The 22161-nt window shown below is 45.5% G+C and overlaps 1 protein-coding gene across 1 annotated transcript in view; it reads right to left on the reverse strand.

Annotated features, from left to right (window-relative positions):
* col24a1 (collagen type XXIV alpha 1) overlaps positions 1-22161 on the reverse strand; it is a 199944-nt gene that overhangs the window by 78282 nt on the left and 99501 nt on the right. Inside the window, exons 25-28 of the mRNA XM_014123375.3 lie at positions 16711-16764; positions 13752-13805; positions 11948-12001; positions 4707-4760 (exon numbers count right to left, since the gene is read on the reverse strand). Coding sequence (XP_013978850.3) covers positions 4707-4760; positions 11948-12001; positions 13752-13805; positions 16711-16764 — 216 coding nt within the window. The remainder of the gene's footprint in view (positions 1-4706; positions 4761-11947; positions 12002-13751; positions 13806-16710; positions 16765-22161) is intronic.

The raw sequence follows: 22161 nt of genomic DNA on the forward strand, positions 1-22161 counted from the left end.
TGAAGGGACCTGAAAATAGCTGTGCAACGACTCTCCCCATCCAACCTGACAGAGCTTGAGAGGATCTGCAGAGAAGAATGGGAGAAACTGCCAAAATACAGGTGTGCCAAGCTTGTAGTGTCACACCCAAGAAGACTCGAGGCTGTAATCACTGCCAAAGGTGCTTCAACAAACTACTGAGTAAAGGTTCTGAATACTTATGTAAATGTAATATTTCAGTTGTTCATTTTTTATACATTTGCAAAAATGTCTTCACTTGTTTTTGCTTTGTCATTATGGGGTATTGTGTGTAGATTGATGAGGGAAAAAACTATTTAATACATTTTAGAATAAGGCTATAAAGTAACAAAATGTGGAAAAGGTCAACGGGTCTGAATACTTTCCGAAGGCTCTGTATGTCTATATTTTCCAAAACAGGGAAAGCAATCAAGTGTAGATTATAGTAACCACCGAATATCCAAATGTGTGTGATTGTAAAGTGCTGCTATGTGTTTTCAGTGTTTGTGTGAAGCAGAGGAAAGTTGGTGTGATGCATAGCCTATGTAGGAGCATGTGTACAGAGTAGATCTTGTTTGTGTGCTTCAGGAGAGAGAAGACTGAGTGATATCAGGTAGAATTCAGAATGTTTGCCATAATGACATATATACAGTATGTCGTCAGAATGTAGCTAGCTAGCTAGAATGCTAGCATGTTCTAATTATATCAGAGCTAGCGGACCACAGTGAACTGTGTTGACTGCACCAACTGACTGAGGGCTTTTCACTATATGAGATTGCTCAGTTTGTTCACAATGCCTGGAGGAGAAGGAGAAATGTACTGTTTGTGTAGTGTGGCTAGATGGTAGCTGTACTGTTTGTGTAATGTACTGTTTGTGTAGTGTGGCTAGATGGTAGCTGTACTGTTTGTGTAATGTACTGTTTGTGTAGTGTGGCTAGATGGTAGCTGTACTGTTTGTGTAATGTACTGTTTGTGTAGTGCGGCTAGATGGTAGCTGTACTGTTTGTGTAATGTACTGTTTGTGTAGTGTGGCTAGATGGTAGCTGTACTGTTTGTGTAATGTACTGTTTGTGTAGTGCGGCTAGGTGGTAGCTGTACTGTTTGTGTAATGTACTGTTTGTGTAGTGCGGCTAGATGGTAGCTGTACTGTTTGTGTAGTGTGGCTAGATGGTAGCTGTACTGTTTGTGTAATGTACTGTTTGTGTAGTGTGGCTAGATGGTAGCTGTACTGTTTGTGTAATGTACTGTTTGTGTAGTGTGGCTAGATGGTAGCTGTACTGTTTGTGTAGTGTGGCTAGATGGTAGCTGTACTGTTTGTGTAATGTACTGTTTGTGTAGTGTGGCTAGATGGTAGCTGTACTGTTTGTGTAATGTACTGTTTGTGTAGTGCGGCTAGATGGTAGCTGTACTGTTTGTGTAGTGTGGCTAGATGGTAGCTGTACTGTTTGTGTAATGTACTGTTTGTGTAGTGTGGCTAGATGGTAGCTGTACTGTACTGTTTGTGTAATGTACTGTTTGTGTAGTGTGGCTAGATGGTAGCTGTACTGTTTGTGTAGTGTGGCTAGATGGTAGCTGTACTGTTTGTGTAATGTACTGTTTGTGTAGTGCGGCTAGATGGTAGCTGTACTGTTTGTGTAATGTACTGTTTGTGTAGTGCGGCTAGATGGTAGCTGTACTGTTTGTGTAATGTACTGTTTGTGTAGTGTGGCTAGATGGTAGCTGTACTGTTTGTGTAATGTACTGTTTGTGTAGTGTGGCTAGATGGTAGCTGTACTGTTTGTGTAATGTACTGTTTGTGTAGTGTGGCTAGATGGTAGCTGTACTGTTTGTGTAATGTACTGTTTGTGTAGTGTGGCTAGATGGTAGCTGTACTGTTTGTGTAATGTACTGTTTGTGTAGTGTGGCTAGATGGTAGCTGTACTGTTTGTGTAGTGTGGCTAGATGGTAGCTGTACTGTTTGTGAAATGTACTGTTTGTTTAGTGTGGCTAGATGGTAGCTGGCCATGATTATTGTATGCGTATAATTTGTGAAATGTTATTTTGTTCTGTAGTGTCTTGTAAGCCCATGTGGGCTGGACACCGGTAGAGGTATGACAATAATAATAATGGCCAGAATGGAGCAAATGCAATGGCATCAAACACCTGGAACCCACGTGTTTGATGTATTTGATACCATTCCACCTCCTGTGGTCTGTACTAGTCTGTGGGTAGGGATTTATTTATCTCCAATGTGGATTCCTACATTTACTGTGAATCCTTTCACAGAGTGATAGATGGTTCAGACTACTGTGCAGAGGATGTGATGTGACTGGGCACTCTGCGTCAGTGACTAGATGGTAGAGTAAGCGCCTCTGCCCATCTATGGTGCCAATGTGGGTTGGCACCCCAGTGCCAGCCAGGTGGCTGGTGCCAGTAGCCAGTCCAGTCGGTGCCATGGTCAGTCAGCTGCAGAGTTCCACCCAGATGTGTCTTTGTCAACGGACAGAGAAAAGTAAAGGAGAAATGCTAAGGAGTGACACAGAGTGCCCAGTCACCACACAGCTCTCTGGTGGATACTACTGCTGATAGACTGGATCTCTCATGCAGTCACCACGCAGCTCTCTGGTGGATACTACTGCTGATAGACTGGATCTCTCATGCAGTCACCACATAGCTCTCTGGTGGATACTACTGCTGATAGACTGGATCTCTCATGCAGTCACCACACAGCTCTCTGGTGGATACTACTGCTGATAGACTGGATCTCTCATGCAGTCACCACGCAGCTCTCTGGTGGATACTACTGCTGATAGACTGAATCTCTCATGCAGTCACCACACAGCTCTCTGGTGGATACTACTGCTGATAGACTGGATCTCTCATGCAGTCACCACACAGCTCTCTGGTGGATACTACTGCTGATAGACTGGATCTCTCATGCAGTCACCACACAGCTCTCTGGTGGATACTACTGCTGATAGACTGGTTCTCTCATGCAGTCACCACACAGCTCTCTGGTGGATACTACTGCTGATAGACTGGATCTCTCATGCAGTCACCACATAGCTCTCTGGTGGATACTACTGCTGATAGACTGGATCTCTCATGCAGTCACCACACAGCTCTCTGGTTGATACTACTGCTGATAGACGGAATCTCTCATGCAGTCACCACACAGCTCTCTGGTAGATACTACTGCTGATAGACTGGATCTCTCATGCAGTCACCACGCAGCTCTCTGGTGGATACTACTGCTGATAGACTGGATCTCTCATGCAGTCACCACGCAGCTCTCTGGTGGATACTACTGCTGATAGACGGAATCTCTCATGCAGTCACCACGCAGCTCTCTGGTGGATACTACTGCTGATAGACTGGATCTCTCATGCAGTCACCACGCAGCTCTCTGGTTGATACTACTGCTGATAGACTGGATCTCTCATGCAGTCACCACGCAGCACTCTGGTTGATACTACTGCTGATAGACGGAATCTCTCATGCAGTCACCACACAGCTCTCTGGTGGATACTACTGCTGATAGACTGGATCTCTCATGCAGTCAACACACAGCTCTCTGGTTGATACTACTGCTGATAGACTGGGTCTCTCATGCAGTCTCACACAACAGACTATAAGATTCCAATAGTGTTTAAAGCTTAGATCATGTTAAATACATTACTTCTTTAAGCCCATGGTTGCTATGTAAAGTACTGTATCAGTGTACTGTAGTCCTCTGTAGCTCAGTTGGTAGAGCATGGTGTTTGCAACGCTAAGATAGTGGGTTCAATTCCCGGGACTACCCGTAAGGAAAAGCATTGGCTAAATGGTTTATTTGTGTCAGTGTCATACTCCTCTCAGCCACCAGGTGTCTCATGAGCTCAACATTACGCCTGAGCTCTATAATCTCTGATTCACTTCTTTGTGAGGCTTGTAAAACAATCAGCAGCATCTAATAAAGCAACACTCTGTTAATCACCCTAACCTGGAGATTAACTGAGCAGGGATGAAGACATATGAAATGTTAGACTGGTGTTTGAGGAAGGAAAATCAGGGTTAGGTTGCATGGTTAAATCAGATTAGGTTACATGATTAAATCAGGGTTAGGTGCATGATTAAATCATGGTTAGGTGCATGATTAAATCAGGGTTAGGTTACGTGATTAAATCAGGGTTTGGTGCATGATTAAATTGGGGTTAGGTGCATGATTAAATCATGGTTAGGTGCATGATTAAATTAGGGTTAGGTTACGTGATTAAATCAGGGTTTGGTGCATGATTAAATTGGGGTTAGGTGCATGATTCAATCGGGGTTAGGTTGCATGATTAAATCGGGTTTAGGTGCATGATTAAACCAGGGTAAGGTGCATGATGAAAACAGGGTTAGGTTTGCGTGATTAAATCAAGGTTAGGTTACATGATTAAATCAGGGTTAGGTGCATGATGAAAACAGGGTTAGGTTTGCGTGATTAAATCAAGGTTAGGTTACACGATTAAATCAGGGTTAGGTTGCATGATGAAAACAGGGTTAGGTTTGCGTGATTAAATCAAGGTTAGGTTACATGATTAAATCAGGGTTAGGTTGCATGATGAAAACAGGGTTGGGTTTGCGTGATTAAATCAAGGTTAGGCTCCTGTTGTCCATTATAGCTCACATTGTTACTGATGAGACATGTAGAACAGAACAGAGGAGGGAAAGAGAGTGGAGGAGGGAGGTAAAAATAGTTATCTTACCCTTCTGCCCTTTGGCCCTGGGACCCCTGGTGTACCCCTCTGCCCCTGAGGACCCTGGGAGAGAGAGAGAGAGAGAGAGAGAGAGAGAGAGGGAGGGAGGGGGGAGAGAGTGAGCAAAAGAGGGAGGGGGGAGAGAGAGAGAGAGAGAGTGGGAGGGGGGGATTGTTATTGATGTGTTCGAGAGAGTTCATGACCGTTCAATTCAGTTGCAGTGTCACAGTTCACAAATGCTAAATGTGGAACAGGAGAGATGTAACCCAATCAATTACACAGTAAGTCACACTGTTTCTGTTTGAAATGGAGCAGACAATCATCTACATTCCACCTGTTGTTGATCAGATGTTTTCTGATGTGATCACCCAGCTGTAGTGTAGATGTACAGTAGAAGCTACAATTAAGTGAGAACGTTTACACTGACTAAATGAGGCTAAATGAGCATTGTCTATCTACTGTGTATAAAATGTCTCAACCCTATCCGGTTGCCTACAGACAGTCCAAATGAGTCAGGTTAAAGAAGCTGTTATACAGTATTGCATAATAATCAGTCAGTCTATTGAAGTACTGTGCTTATGGAAGGCCAGACTTTAATGTGAGAAACAGGCAAATTGATATCAAGTTTCCAAATTAAATGGTAAGTATTTATAATAGTACAAGATCATTAACAACAAATCTTCAGACTCAATTTAAGTATTTATATTAATCCCGCAATTAAAGTGTTTACGATAGCTAGACAAGACATAAAATAATGATGTCAATGTATTTAATCTGTTCACTCCATTAAGTTCATAATGTTTATGTGTCACAAGCCCTACTGATGACGAGGAAAGTTAACTCCTCTCCAACTACAAGTGCACTCAGTGAGAGCGAGGAGAGAGAGAGAGAGAGAGATAGAGAGAGAGAGAGAGAGAGAGAGAGAGAGAGAGAGCGAGACGGATGCAGCTTGAGCCCCACCCTCTTCAACATACATTACCAGTCAAAAGTTTGGACACCTACTCATTCAAGGGTTTTTCTTTATTTGAACTATTTTGTACATTGTAGAATTATAGTGAAGACATCAAAACTATGAAATAGCACATATAGAATCATGTAGTAACCAAAAAAGTGTTAAACAAATCAAAATATATTCTTCAAAGTAGCCACCCTTTGCCTCGATGACAACTTTGCACACTCTTGGCATTCTCTCAACCAGCTTCACCTGGAATGCTTTTCCAACAGTCTTGAAGAAGTTCCCACACATGCTGTGTGCTTGTTGGCTGCTTTTCCTTTATTCTGCGGTCCAACTCATACCAAATCATCTCAATTGGGTTGAGGTTGGGCAATTGTGGAGGTCAAATAGCCCTTACACAGCCTGGCGGTGTGTTGGGTCATTGGCCTGTTGAAAAACAAATGATAGTCCCACTAAGCACAAACCAGATGGGATGGCGTATCACTGCAGAATGCTGTGGCAATCATGCTGGTTAAGTGTGCCTTGAATTCTAAATAAATCACACACAGTGTCACCAGCAAAGCACCCTCACACCTCCTCCTCCATGCTTCATAGTGGGAACCAAAAATCTCAAAGTTGGACTCATCAGACCAAAGGACAGATTTCCACCAGTCTAATGTCCATTGCTCATGTTTTTTGGCCCAAGCAAGTCTCTTCTTTTTATTGGTGTCCTTTAGTAGTCTCCTCTGAACAGTTGATATTGAGTTGTGTTTGTTACTGAACTCTGTGAAGCATTTATTTGGGCTGCAATTTCTGAGGCTGGTAACTCAAATGAACGTATCCTCTTCATGTCTTAAAGTAATGATGGACTGTCATTTCTATTTGCTTATTCGAGCTGTTCTTGCCATAATATGGACTTGGTCTTTTACCAAATAGGGCTATCTTCTCTATACCACCCCTACCTTGTCACAACAAAACTGATTGGCTCAAATGCATTAAGAAGGAAAGAAATTCCTCAAATGTACTTTTAACAAGGCAAACCTGTTAAATGAAATGCATTCCAGGTGACTACCTCATGAAGCTGGTTGAGAGAATGCCAAGAGTGTGCAAAGATGTCATCAAGGCAAAGGGTGGCTATTTGAAGAATCTCAAATATAAACTATTTTTTGATTTATTTGACACTTTTTTGGTTACTACATGATTCCTTATGTGTTATTTCATAGTTTTGATGTCTTCACTATTATTCTACAATGTAAAAAATTGTACAAATAAAGAAAAACCCTTGAATGAGTAGGTTTGTTCAAACTTTTGACTGGTACCGTATATATCAAAGAATTGGCGAGGGCACTAGAACAGTCTGCAGCACCCGGCCTCACCCTACTAGAATCTGAAGTCAAATGTCCACTGTTTGCTGATGATCTAGCGCTTCTGTCTCCAACCAAGGAGGGCCTACAGCAGTACCTACATCTTCTTCACAGATTCTGTCAGATCTGGGCCTTGACAGTAAATCTCAGCAAGACAAAAACAATGGTGTCGCAAAAAAGGTCCAGTTGCCAGGACCACAAATAAAATGGCGCTGGAAGAACTGGCAGCAGTTTTACAGGTGCACAACCAATTGTGCTACTATGTGGGGTTTTTTCGCGTTATTTGTAACTTATTTTGTACATAATGTTTCTGCACCGTATCTAACGGCAAAAAAGAGCTTCTGGATATCAGGACAGCGGTCACTCACCTCGGATTAGACAAAGATTTTTTCCACAACAAAGATGACGCACAAGACATTCTCCCAAACACCCCACAGGACCGTCATCCTCGTTATTTGCAAGAGGAAGCGACGCAGGTACAGAGGACAAAGAGCCAGAGCCTGGTCAGGACCCGGCAAAGGCGACTGGGAAAGCTGCCGTTACCATCAATACTACTCGCCAACGTGCAATCATTGGACAATAAATTAGACGAGGTACAATCACGAATATCCTACCAACGGGACATCAAGAACTGTAATATCCTATGTTTCACGGAATCGTGGCTGAATGACGTCATGGATATTCAGCTAGCGGGATATACGCTGCACCGGCAGGAAAGAACAGCACACTCCGGTAAGACGAGGGGGGGGCGGTCTGTGCATATTTGTAAACAACAGCTGGTGCACGAAATCTAAGGAAGTCTCTAGATTTTGCTCGCCTGAAGTAGAGTATGTTGTGATAAATTGCAGGCCACACTACTTGCCTAGAGAGTTTTCAGCTATACCAGAGACAGTGGCAATAAGACAGCACTCAGTCAGCTGTATAAGGAAATAAGCAAACAGGAAACCACTCACCCAGAGGTGGCGCTCCTAGTGGCCGGAGACTTTAATGCAGGGAAACTTAAATCAGTTCTACCAAATTTCTATCAACATGTTAAATGTGCAACCAGAGGGAAAAAAATTCTAGATCACCTGTACTCCACACACAGAGACGCATACAAAGCTCTCCCTCACCCTCCATTTGGTAAATCCGACCACAACTCTATCCTCCTGATTCCTGCTTACAAGAAAAAATGAAAGCAGGAAGCACCAGTGACTCAGTCTATAAAAAAGTGGTCAGATGAAGCAGATGCTAAACTACAGGACTGTTTTGCTATCACAGACTGGAACATGTTCCAGGATTCTTCCGATGGCATTGACGAGTACACCACATCAGTCACTGGCTTTATCAATAAGTGCATTGAGGACGTCATCCCCACAGTGACTGTACTGTACATACCTCAACCAGAAGCCATGGATTACAGGCAACATTCGCACTGAGCTAAAGGGTAGAGCTGCCGCTTTCAAGGTGCGGGACTCTAACCCGGAAGCTTACAAGAAATCCTGCTATGCCCTGCGACGAACCATCAAACAGGCAAAGTGTCAATACAGGGCTAAGATTGAATCATACTACACCAGCTCCGACGCTCGTCTTATGTGGCAGGGTTTGCAAACTATTACAGACTACAAAGGGAAGCACAGCTGTGAGCTGCCCAGTGACACGAGCCTACCAGACGAGCTAAATCACTTCTATGCTCGCTTTGAGGCAAGCAACACTGAGGGATGCATGAGAGCATCAGCTGTTCCGGACAACTGTGTGATCACGCTCTCCGTCGACATAAGACCTTTAAACAGGTCAACATACACAAGGCTGCGGGGCCAGAAGGATTACCAGGACGTGTGCTCCGGGCATGTGCTGACCAACTGGCAGGTGTCTTCACTGACATTTTCAACATGTCCCTGATTGAGTCTGTAATACAAATATGTTTCAAGCAGACCACCATAGTCCCTGTGCCCAAGAACACAAAGGCAACCTGCCTAAATGACTACAGACCCATAGCACTCACGTCCGTAGCCATGAAGTACTTTGAAAGGTTGGTAATGGCTCACATCAACACCATTATCCCAGAAACCCTAGACCCACTCCAATTTGCATACCACCCAAACAGATCCACAGATGATGCAATCTCTATTGCTCTCCACAATGCCCTTTCCCACCTGGACAAAAGGAACACTTATGTGAGAATGCTATTCATTGACTACAGCTCAGCGTTCAACACCATAGTACCCTCAAAGCTCATCAATAAGCTAAGGATCCTGGGACTAAACACCTCCCTCTGCAACTGGATCCTGGACTTCCTATCGGGCCGCCCCCAGGTGGTGAGGGTAGGTAACAGCACATCTGCCACGCTGATCCTCAACACTGGAGCTCCACAGGGGTGCGTGCTCAGTCCCCACCTGTACTCTCTGTTCACCCACGACTGCATGGCCAGGCACGACTCCAACACCATCATTAAGTTTGCAGACGACACAACAGTGGTAGGCCTGATCACAGACAACGACGAGACAGCCTATAGGGAGGAGGTCAGAGACCTGGCCGTGTGGTGCCAGAATAACAACCTATCCCTCAACGTAATCAAGACTAAGGATATGATTGTGGACTACAGGAAAAGGAGGACCGAGCACGCCCCCATTCTCATCGACGGGGCTGTAGTGGAGCAGGTTGAGAGCTTCAAGTTCCTCGGTGTCCACATCAACAACAAACTAGAATGGTCCAAACACACCAAGACAGTCGTGAAGAGGGCACGACAAAGCCTATTCCCCCTCAGGAAAGGGCATGGGTCCTGAGACCCTCAAAAGGTTCTACAGCTGCAACATCGAGAGCATCCTGACCGGTTGCATCACTGCCTGGTACGGCAATTGCTTGGCCTCTGACCGCAAGGCACTACAGAGGGTAGTGCGTATGGCGCAGTACATCACTGGGGCTAAGCTGCCTGCCATCCAGGACCTTTACACCAGGCGGACCTCTACACCAAAATTGTCAAAGACCCCAGCCACCCCAGTCATAGAATGTTCTCTCTACTACCGCATGGCAAGCGGACAAAAAGGCTTCTCAACAGTTTTTACCCCCAAGCCATAAGACTCCTGAACAGGTAATCAAATGGCTACCCTCTTTTTACGATGCTGCTACTCTCTGTTTATCATATATGCATAGTCACTTTAACTATACATTCATGTACATACTACCTTAATTGGGCCGACCAACCAGTTCTCCCGCATATTGACTAACCGGGCTATCTGCATTGTGTCCCGCCACCCTCCACCCGCCAACCCCTCTTTTACGCTACTGCTACTCTCTGTTCATCATATATGCATAGTCACTTTAACCATATCTACATGTACGTACTACCTCAATCAGCCTGACTAACCGGTGTCTGTATGTAGCCTCGCTACTTTTATAGCCTCGCTACTGTATATAGCCTGTCTTTTTACTGTTGTTTTATTTCTTTACTTACCTATTGTTCACCTGACACATTTTTTGCACTATTGGTTAGAGCCTGTAAGTAAGCATTTCACTGTAAGGTCTACACCTGTTGTATTCGGCGCACGTGAAAAATACACTTTGATTTGATTTGATTTGGAAATACAAATTCCATATAGCCACATTTGCCCTCTAGCACACAAAAAACTATACATACCTCGGCCTAAACATCAGCACCACAGGTAACTTTCACAAAGCTGTGAACGATCTGAGAGACAAGGCAAGAAGGGCCTTCTTTGCAATCAAAAGGAACATCAAATTAAAATCTGTTGCCCTTTATGGTTGTGAGGTTGTCTGGGGTCCGCTCACCAACCAAGAATTCACAAAATGGGACAAATACCAAATTGAGACTCTGCATGTCGAATTCTACAAAGATGTGTACAATGTAAAACACCAAATAATACACGCAGAGCAGAATTAGGCCGATACCCGCTATTGATCCAAATCCAGAAAAGAGCCGTTAAATTCTTTAACCACCTAAAAGGAAGCGATTCCCAAACCTTACATAACAAAGCCATCACCTACAGAGAGATGAACCTGGAGAAGAGTCCCCTAAGCAAGCTGGTCCTGGGGCTCTGTTCACAAACACAAACACACCCCACAGAGCCCCGGGACAGCAACACAATTAGACCCAACCAAATCATGAGAAAACAAAAAGATAATTACTTGACACATTGGAAAGAATTAACCAAAAAACTGATCAAACTGGAATGCTATTTGGCCTTGAACAGAGAGTACACAGTGGCAGAATACCTGACCTCTGTGACTGATCCAAAATTAAGGAAAGCTTTGATAATGTACAGACTCAGTGAACATAGCCTTGTCATTGAGAGAGGCCGCCGTAGGCAGACCTGTCTCTCAAGAGAAGACAGGCTATGTGCACACTGCCCACAAAATGAGGTGAACACTGAGCTGCACTTCCTAACCTCCTGCCAAATGTATGACCATATTAGAGACACATATTTCCCTCAGATTACACAGATCCACAAAGAATTCGAAAACAAATCCAATTTTGATAAACTCCCATATCTATTGAGTGAAATATCACAGTGTGCCACCACAGCAGCAAGATTTGTGACCTGTTGCCACAAGAAAAGGGCAACCAGTGAAGAACAAACACCATTGTAAATACAACCCATATTTATGTTTATTTATTTTCACTTTTGTACTTTAACTATTTGCACATCGTTATAACATTGTACATAGCCATAATATGACATTTGAAATGTCTGTATTCCTTTGAAAATGTTTACTGTACGTTTTGTATTGTTTATTTCAATTTTGTTGATTATCTATTTCACTTGCTTTAGCAATGTAAAGATATGTTTCCCATGCCAATAAAGCCCTTTGAACTGAATTGAATTGAGAGAGCGAGAGAGAGAGTAAGGGATAGCGAGAGAGGGAGATAGAGAGAAAATGCTATCCTAACATTATATGAGTGGGATAGAACGTCAGACATATTTCACAACAAAGTTTCATTGCTGAAGACTTACAAATGGGCCTTGCAGACCTACATCGCCGGGACCGCCTGGTAAGCCTGGATACCCCTTGGACCAAAACAGAAACCAGAAGAAAGGACAAACAATTAGTGAGGAAAGTAAAGTACATTTTGCAAAGTAAGCTGTTAATTGTAGGAGACTTGGCAATTTCCTTGTCTGGGCATGTAACCATTAATGTGATTGTTGATTGATTGATTGGTTGATTGATTGAGAAAAGTCTCTCCTTCAGTGTACTAAGCTCGAACTAATGCCAGAGAACAAGAGAGAGGAACACAGCCAAGGTTTCTGATTAGTACAGGGAGCAGTGTGTGTATGCAACTCTCCCTCTGTACATACAATCTATGCCAACGGTTAACTAAAATAAAATCATTAAAATGAAACTCCATCCCTGTTATGCAATCATTCCAAAAGAAAACTGTATTTTACAAGGACCCTGACATCAACACTGAATTATTCCTGAAGCCCTTGACTTTGTGGTTTTGCTTGTCTGCAGTGTGGCTGTTACGGGACAGGAAGGTTTGGCCAGGGCCACCATCACTCATCCCACTAACTGGCTGAAGCCAGCCAGCCAACCATCCAGTCAGTCAGCCAGCCAGCCAGCCAGCCAGCCAGCCAGCCAGCCAGCCAGCCAGCCAGCCAGCCAGCCAACCTGTCAGCCAGACAGCCAGCAAGTCAACCAGTTAGCCAGCCAGCCAGCCAGCGAGGCTGCCAAGGAGACAGGCAGCCAGTCAGCCAGCCAGCCAGCCAGCCAGCCAGCCAACCTGTCAGCCAGACAGCCAGCAAGTCAACCAGTTAGCCAGCCAGCCAGCGAGGCTGCCAAGGAGACAGGCAGCCAGTCAGCCATCCATCCAGTCAGCCAGCCAGCCAGCCAGCCAGCCAGCCAAGGAGACAAGCAGCCCGTCAGCAGCCAGACGATCAGCCAGGGAGCCAGCCAGCCAGAAGCTCAGGGCTGGTGACCAAAGACACAAAGCTGGAGCTGTCTGTCCACAGGCCCTAATCCAGCAAGGAACATCAACCAGTCTCTCTCTGTCTCCAGACACTCCACAGAACACTGCAGTGCTCACAAAGCTCTGCTACACTAGAACGCTCACAGACACAGACAGGGCTTAACCACAGGGAGAGAGAGAGAGGGAGAGACATAGGTCAAGGCTACAGAAGAGCATTCACAGACAGACACAGAGAGAGGGACACAGGTCAAGGCTACAGAAGAACATTCACAGACAGACACAGAGAGAGGGACACAGGTCAAGGCTACAGAAGAGCATTCACAGACAGACACAGAGAGAGACAGTTACACCGGTCAAGGCTACAGGAGAGCATTCACAGACAGACACAGAGAGAGAGGGACCCAGGTCAAGGCTACAGAAGAACATTCACAGACCGACACAGAGAGAGAGGGACATAGGTCAAGGCTACAGAAGAACATTCACAGACAGACAGAGAGAGAGGAACTACAGAAAAGCATTCACAGATAGACAGGGGAAGAGAACATAGGGGGATAGTGTACAGAGCTCTAAGACAGGTATCCCGAACGCTAAAGAGGAAATAGCATTTATATTGAGATATGGGACAGAGCCATACAGTAGTTACATCATTTATAGATACTGCCTTGAGGTTCAGAGTTACAGTTGATCAAACACAGAAAAGACAGAAACTAAGATAACAAAAAGTGCTTTTGATATGCCTCCAAACTCCTGGGAGGCAGGGACTGAGCTGCCAACCTGCCACCAATGTAATGCTTCCAGACACTCTCTCTAAGTGGTGCATATAGACATTGTGTACTTAGTTCTGTACTTACCCTGGACCCCATCTCCCCAGGAGGACCCAATGGACCTGCAGGACCACGGTCACCCTGGGAAACACAAGCACAGGAGAAGGATCGTTAACCTGCACCACCACCGACCTGCAACTCCATACATCCAACCATTAACCTATCGGCTCCACAGGATTTGAGAGGATTTTGAGAGCCTCCAGAACACAGTACAGGCTAGAGTGACAGCTGTCAATATCACAGAGTGGGCATTTAAAGTGGATACTAATGTCTGTCTATAGTATATCCCACTCACACTATGTAACAGGACTGGCCAGCTTGTTACAGTAAAACTCTGTAGGTTGTGGATGGATGAGCCTGACTGGGTCTCTCCTCTAGTATCTAACAGCCTGACTGGGTCTCTCCTCTAGTATCTAACAGTCTGACTGGGTCTCTCCTCTAGTATCTAACAGCCTGACTGGGTCTCTCCTCTAGCATCTAACAGCCTGACTGGGTCTCTCCTCTAGTATCTAACAGCCTGACTGGGTCTCTCCTCTAGTATCTAACAGTCTGACTGGGTCTCTCCTCTAGTATCTAACAGCCTGACTGGGTCTCTCCTCTAGTATCTAACAGTCTGACTGGGTCTCTCCTCTAGTATCTAACAGTCTGACTGGGTCTCTCCTCTAGTATCTAACAGTCTGACTGGGTCTCTCCTCTAGTATCAAACAGTCTGACTGGGTCTCTCCTCTAGTATCTAACAGTCTGACTGGTTCTCTCCTCTAGTATCAAACAGTCTGACTGGGTCTCTCCTCTAGTATCTAACAGTCTGACTGGGTCTCTCCTCTAGTATCAAACAGTCTGACTGGGTCTCTCCTCTAGTATCTAACAGTCTGACTGGTTCTCTCCTCTAGTATCAAACAGTCTGACTGGGTCTCTCCTCTAGTATCTAACAGCCTGACTGGGTCTCTCCTCCAGTATTTAACAGTCTGACTGGGTCTCTCCTCTAGTATCTAACAGCCTGACTGGGTCTCTCCTCTAGTATCTAACAGCCTGACTGGGTCTCTCCTCTAGTATCTAACAGTCTGACTGGGTCTCTCCTCTAGTATCTAACAGTCTGACTGGGTCTCTCCTCTAGTATCAAACAGTCTGACTGGGTCTCTCCTCTAGTATCTAACAGTCTGACTGGTTCTCTCCTCTAGTATCAAACAGTCTGACTGGGTCTCTCCTCTAGTATCTAACAGTCTGCCTGGGTCTCTCCTCTAGTATCTAACAGTCTGACTGGGTCTCTCCTCTAGTATCTAACAGTCTGACTGGGTCTCTCCTCTAGTATCTAACAGTCTGACTGGGTCTCTCCTCTAGTATCTAACAGTCTGACTGGGTCTCTCCTCTAGTATCTAACAGTCTGACTGGGTCTCTCCTCTAGTATCTAACAGCCTGACTGGGTCTCTCCTCTAGTATCTAACAGTCTGACTGGGTCTCTCCTCTAGTATCTAACAGTCTGACTGGGTCTCTCCTCTAGTACCTAACAGCCTGACTGGGTCTCTCCTCTAGTATCTAACAGCCTGACTGGGTCTCTCCTCTAGTCTCTAACAGTCTGACTGGGTCTCTCCTCTAGTCTCTAACAGTCTGTATCATTTATGTTTTAATCCACTGTTCTCCTGTCTTGACTGTACAAGCACTGATAAACTACTCCCTCACTGTAACCAGCCTACAGTACTTAAAAACAAAGAATAGATTTAGAGCTCTGTATTTGAAAAATCTGTCTAAATCAAACTGTGTAATTGGATTAAATGTATTTAATCTGAAAGGAATTCACTGGCTGACAGGGTACGGCTGGTTCTGGTGCTGACAGATACAATGTAAGTAATAGGAGGGGCAACGACGTAGGTCTGTCTGAGAGAGAGAGAGAGAGAGAGAGAGAGGGAGTTAGATATATAGAGAGAGGGAGAGGGGAGAGAGAGAGAGAGAGAGAGAGAGAGAGAGAGAGAGAGAGAGAGATAAAGAGAGAGAGAGATAGAGAGAGAGAGAGTGAGAGAGAGAGAGAGAGAGAGAGAGAGTTAGATATATAGAGAGAGGGAGAGGGGGAGTTAGATATATAGAGAGAGGGAGAGAGAGAGAAAGAGAGTGAGAGAGAGAGAGAGAGAGAGAGAGAGAGAGGGAGTTAGATATATAGAGAGAGGGAGAGAGAGAGAGAGGAAGAGAGAGAGAGTGAGAGAGATAAAGATAGAGAGAGGGGGGAGTTAGATATATAGAGAGAGGGAGAGAGAGAGAGAGAAAGATAGTGAGAGAGAAAAATGGAAAGAGAGAGGTGTAGGTCTGTCTGAGAGAGCAGGCATTTTAGAGCAATGTTCTGACAGAGAGAAGGTGTTTCTGGGTAGGCTAGGGAGCTGGACCGGGGCATCCAACTGAGTGTCTGTCAATAATCAGCAGTCAGGAACTCAGTAAAGTAATTTAAGTCAACAGTCAGGGAGCAGCAGGGGAAGCTGAGTTCTGATGGTTGAGGGTTGAAGGGTGATGATTGGGGTTTAGTGTTGTCATAAGCACAGGAACTTGTTGGGAAACATCCCCGAGGGGTCTCTCTATCCTCATACAGCATGGAGACTTAAAATGAATCACATATTTAAGGAGCATGACCCAGCTGAGTGTGTGGTGTGTGTGTGTGTGTGTGTGTGTGTTTGCTTTCTTTGCCAAAAAGTTCAAAAGATCACTTTACATTTCAAGTTACATTTCAATGTGTGAGACTGAGATGCAGGGTTGGTTGAGTGAAGTCTAAGGAGACAGTGGGAACACAGTAATTGCTGGGTGATGTTTATGATATTGGGTGATGTTTATGATATTGGGTGATGTTTATGATATTGGGTGATGTTTATGATATTGTTATTGATATGGATGTGAGGGTGGTCAGTGTTTGTCTAAGTCTGTCTGTCTCTCGGTCTGTCTGTCTGCCTGGCCCTCAGCGTCTGGCTAATCCACTCAAAGCCTAGTGGCAGAAACAACCCCACTCTACCTTTTCACCAGGATCTCCAGCTCCCCCTGACGTACCGATCAGGCCCGCTGGACCCTGCAGATGGGAGAGAGATGAAATAGAAAGAGATGCGATAGAAAGAGATGCGAGAGATGGGAGAGAGATAGAAAGAGAAGAGAGAGAGAGAGGGAGAAAGGGGGAGAGGAGAGAGAGTGAGAGAGAGTGAGAGAGAGAGCGAGAGAGAGCGAGAGAAAGAGATGAGAGAGATGGGAGAGAGGAGAGATAGAAAGAGAAGAGAGAGAGAGAGAGAAAGGGGGAGAGGAGAGAGAGTGAGAGTGAGAGAGAGAAAGAAAGAGAGCGAGAGAAAGAGATGGGAGAGAGGAGAGATAGGGAGAAAGGGGGAGAGGAGAGAGAGTGAGAGTGAGAGAGAGAGAGAGAGTGAGAGATAGAAAGAGAAGAGAGAGAGGGAGAAAGGGGGAGAGGAGAGAGAGTGAGAGAGAGTGAGAGAGCGAGAGAGAGAGCGATAGAAAGAGATGGGAGAGAGGAGAGATAGGGAGAAAGGGGGAGAGGAGAGAGAGTGAGAGTGAGAGAAAGAGAGAGAGTGAGAGATAGAAAGAGAAGAGAGAGAGAGGGAGAAAGGGGAGAGGAGAGAGAGTGAGAGAAAGAGAGCGAGAGAGGGCGAGAGAAAGAGTGGTCAATAGCATACACAAGTCAGGGTAAAGTACGTCTATGAGGGGAGACATGATCCCCACCCATCACTTGGTTCTTTTCAACCTGTTTTGACAGCAGGAATGCAGGGGGTCATAGATGACTGTGTATTGGTGATGTAAGGATGGGGTAAGTAGTGCCATCACATGCAATGGGGGGAAATTCCCTCAATGAAAGTTGAGCACATTAAACTGAACAATGTAATTATTACATGCAATGTTTCATGTTACTAAAAAAGTAATGAGGCAATGACATGTATGTCAAAATGCTAATTTTGTGTTGTATGAACAAGGCAATAAAAACATACATTCCTTTCCCAGTATTCACAAGCCATAGTCCTAGGCTATTTCCTGCTGTAGGTAAAGAAATGAGGTCACACATGGTATAGTGCTTGGGGCCCATATTCTGTGTGCGGGTCTCTCATTTCTTTAACTATAGTATACTTTTTGCCCAGCAGCAGTATTCTAAAGTCTGGGACCTTTGTTTACTTCATATACAGTACACTCTTGTATCCATGTACAGTTTTTACCTGACTGTTGTGTGTTATCCCAACCAATCCTCTGTAAATACAGTATACTGATGAATCCATCCATTTAACCTGGGCTGATTCTATTTTTTACATGTTTTATTTAACCTTTATTTAAACAGGCTATCAATTAAGAAAAAAGTACTATTTACATTGACTGCTTGGCAAGAGGCAAAAGGCCTCCTGTGGGGATGGGCTGGGATAAAAAATACAATAAACATTTAAGACAAAACAGACAAAAGACACTGGCAACCGCACAAATTCAACAGCAAACTAATAGTGGATGTGTGTGAAGTAAAACAACATGCTTCCTTACATAACGCAACACAAACTAATAGTGGATGTGTGTGAAGTAAAACAACATGCTTCCTTACATAACGCAACACAAACTAATAGTGGATGTGTGTGAAGTAAAACAACATGCTTCCTTACATAACGCAACACAAACTAGAGACATCAGGTGACAACTACAAACAACTACATATCTCAAGAACCTGTTTATCTATTTGTAGGTTGGCTTGGAGGGAATTCCAAGACCAGGGGGCTGAGTAATGAAAGGACCTTTTTCCATGCTCGGTTCTAATTTTTGGGACTCTTAGCAAACAATGTAATTGTACACAGTGTTCTGCCACCCAGCTCTGTGTAGCAGGCCTGCAGCAGCAGAGTTCTAGTCCAGCTGGAAGAATGATCTAACATCCCACTGACCTTTGCCATATACGTGTGGACCTCTTGCTAACGAAGAGAACACTGGCTAATGTAAATATCAGAAAAAACATGAAGAGAATAATCACTTCCAGATCAGTCATCTGGATAAAGGGCTGAGGTTTGGCCCAGCGCTAGAGACTATGGCGAGGAGAGGAGCTGCGTCTCTTGACCCCAGTGCATCCTGAAAAGGGTAGTTAGAGGCTGGTGAAAACATGTACCAAGTTTGCTAAACCCAGTGTGGTCACTGTGGTTGTCTTACTTTGTAGGAGGCTGTCATGTTCTGACCAGTAAAGGGGTTATCTGTTATTGTAGTTTGGTCAGGACGTGGCAGGGGGGTATTTGTTTTATATGGTTTGGGGTGTGTGTTTATGTAGAGGGGTGTTTGATTTATGTATTCCGGGGTTTTGGTCTATGTTCTATGTTAGTGTATTTCTATGTTCTGTCTAGTCATTCTATTTCTATGTTTAGGTAATTGGGATTGGGGCCTTCAATTGGAGGCAGCTGTTTATCGTTGCCTCTGATTGAAGGTCCTATAATTAGGAGTGTGTTTGTTATGGGAATTGTGGGAGGTTGTTTGTACATTGCTGTGTGTAGCCTGCATTACTGTGTGTTCGTGTGTTTTCTTGTTTTGTATTTTCAGTGTTCTTTATTAAAAGTTAAAATGAGCACTCAACCCGCTGCGCCTTGGTCCACTTCCTACGATGACCGTTACAGAACCTCCCACCAACAACGGACCAAGCAGCGGAGGAAGGAGCAGCAGAGGAGTTATCTAGAGTCGTGGACTTGGGAGGAGATTCTGGCCGGAGAGGGCCCATGGAGGAAGTCTAAAGAAGACTGGGAACGCTACTGGGGAACACGGCTGGCAAGGAAGCCGGAGAGGCAGCCCCAATAATGTTTTTTGGTGGGGCACACAGGTAGTTTGGCTAGGGCAGGCAGTAGACCTGAGCCAACTATCCGTGCTTATTATGGGGAACAGAGGATCAAAGGAGCACCGTACTATGCGGAAGTGCGCACGATCTCGCCTATGCGCACGAACAGTCCGGTGAGAATGATTCTAGCCCCTCGCAAGTGCCATGCCCGAGTGAGCACTCAGCCCGTAGGGGTTGTGTGGTCCAGACCTCCAGTAATGCTTCACGGCCCAGTGTATCCTGTTCCCACTCCTCGCACTAGCCCTGAGGTGCGTGTTTCCAGTCTGGCGTATCCTAAGCCAGCCCCACGCACCAGGCTTCCAGTGCGTCAGCCCAGTCCAGTACATCCTGTTCCTGCTCCTCGCACTAGCCTTGGGGTGCGTGTCTCCAGTCTGATACCTCCAGTAAGAGCCCCACGCACCAGGCTTCCAGTGCATCAGCCCAGTCCAGCTCGTCCTGTCCCTGCTCCTCGTACTAGCCCTGTGGTGCGTGTCCTTAGTCTGGCGCATCCTAAGCCAGCCCCATGCACCAGGCCTTCCGGCAACAGTGCCTCGTCCAGAACTTCCGGCGACAGTGCCTCGTCCAGAACTTCCGGCGACAGTGCCTCGTCCAGAACTTCCGGCGACAGTGCCTCGTCCAGAACTTCCGGCGACAGTGCCTCGTCCAGAGTGTCCGGCGACAGTGCCTCGTCCAGAGTGTCCGGCGACAGTGCCTCGTCCAGAGTGTCCGGCGACAGTGCCTCGTCCAGAGTGTCCGGCGACAGTGCCTCGTCCAGAGTGTCCGGCGACAGTGCCTCGTCCAGAGTGTCCGGCAACAGTGCCTCGTCCAGAGTGTCCGGCAACAGTGCCTCGTCCAGAACTTCCGGCGACAGTGCCTCGTCCAGAACTTCCGGCGACAGTGCCTCGTCCAGAGTGTCTGACGACAGTGCCTCGTAGAGAGACGGCCCACTGTCCGGAACCGAGTGAGACGGCCCACAGTCCGGAGCTCCCAGAGTCGGCCTACAGTCCGGAGCTCCCAGAATACAGTCCAGGGTCTACAGTGACACGCTTCAGGCCGAGGTATTCAGTAGGGGTGGACTGGTCAGGTGGGGGACTAAGGCCTGAGCCTGAGCCACCTCCACAGTAGGAGGTTTGGGGAGGGGGGGTGTAGCACGGGAGGATTTATTTTTGTGTTTATTTAAAAAAAAATTGTGTGAGGTGCATCCGGGGTCGGCACCTTTTGGGGGGGGGGGGGGTACTGTCACGTTCTGACCAGTAAAGGGGTTATCTGTTATTGTAGTTTGGTCAGGACGTGGCAGGGGGGTATTTGTTTTATATGTTCGGGGTGTGTGTTTATGTAGAGGGGTGGTTGATTTATGTATTCCGGGGTTTTGGTCTGTTCTATGTTAGTGTATTTCTATGTTCCGTCTAGTCATTCTATTTCTATGTTTAGGTAATTGGGATTGGGGCCTTCAATTGGAGGCAGCTGTTTATCGTTGCCTCTGATTGAAGGTGTTTCTAATGTTTCTACCTCCATGTTTGACGGTGGAGATGGTGTTCTTGGGGTCATAGGCAGCATTCCTCCTCCTCCAAACACGGTGAGTTGAGTTGATGCCAAAGAGCTCCATTTTGGTCTCATCTGACCACAACACTTTCACCAGTTGTCCTCTGAATCATTCAGATGTTAATTGGCAAACTTCAGACGGGCATGTATATGTATTCTTGAGCAGGGGCACCTTTGCAGGATTTCAGTCCTTCACGGCGTAGTGTGTTACCAATTGTTTTCTTGGTGACTATGGTCCCAGCTGCCTTGAGATTATTGACAAGATCCTCCCGTGTAGTTCTGCGCTGATTCCTCACTGTTCTCATGATCATTGCAACTCCACGAGGTGAGATCTTGCATGGAGCCCCAGGCCGAGGGAGATTGACAGTTCTTTTGTGTTTCTTCCATTTGCGAATAATCGCACTAAATGTTGTCACCTTCTCACCAAGCTGCTTGGTGATGGTCTTGTAGCCCATTCCAGCCTTGTGTAGGTCTACAATCTTGTCCCTGACATCCTTGGAGAGCTCTTTGGTCTTGGCCATGGTGGAGAGTTTGGAATCTGATTGATTGATTGCTTCTGTGGACAGGTGTCTTTTATACAGGTATCAAGCTGCGGTTAGGATAAAAGACACCTGGGAGACAGAAATCTTTCTGATTGAGAGGGGGTCAAATACGTATTTCCCTCATTAAAATGCAAATCAATTCATAACATTTTTGACATGCGTTTTTCTCGATATTTTTGTTGTTATTCTATCTCTCACTGTTCAAATAAACCTAACATTAAAATTATAGACTGATCATTTCTTTGTCAGTGGGCAAACATACAAAATCAGCAGGGGATCAAATACTTTTTCCCCCCACTGTATAATAAACAACATACATTCGCAATACCTGACACTTTCATCCGTACAGTACATAAAGCCAGCTTATGAAAACACAGTAGCCAACCGCAAAAAACATATCCAGAGTATGGTATAAGCCTTAGCATAGCCCCAGGCATGCAGGCTGCTGAGATTTGCAGTTGGACTGTAATGGCTGTGAGTAGAGACAGAGGCAGGCAGCTGGGAGTCATGGGAACACTAGTGACTCCCGATGCACACAGAATACCTTAAATGTAGCATGAAG

Source organism: Salmo salar, chromosome 10, assembly GCF_965601325.2.
Source record: "Salmo salar chromosome 10, fSalSal1, whole genome shotgun sequence".
In the NCBI taxonomy this organism is placed as follows: Eukaryota; Metazoa; Chordata; class Actinopteri; order Salmoniformes; family Salmonidae; genus Salmo; species Salmo salar.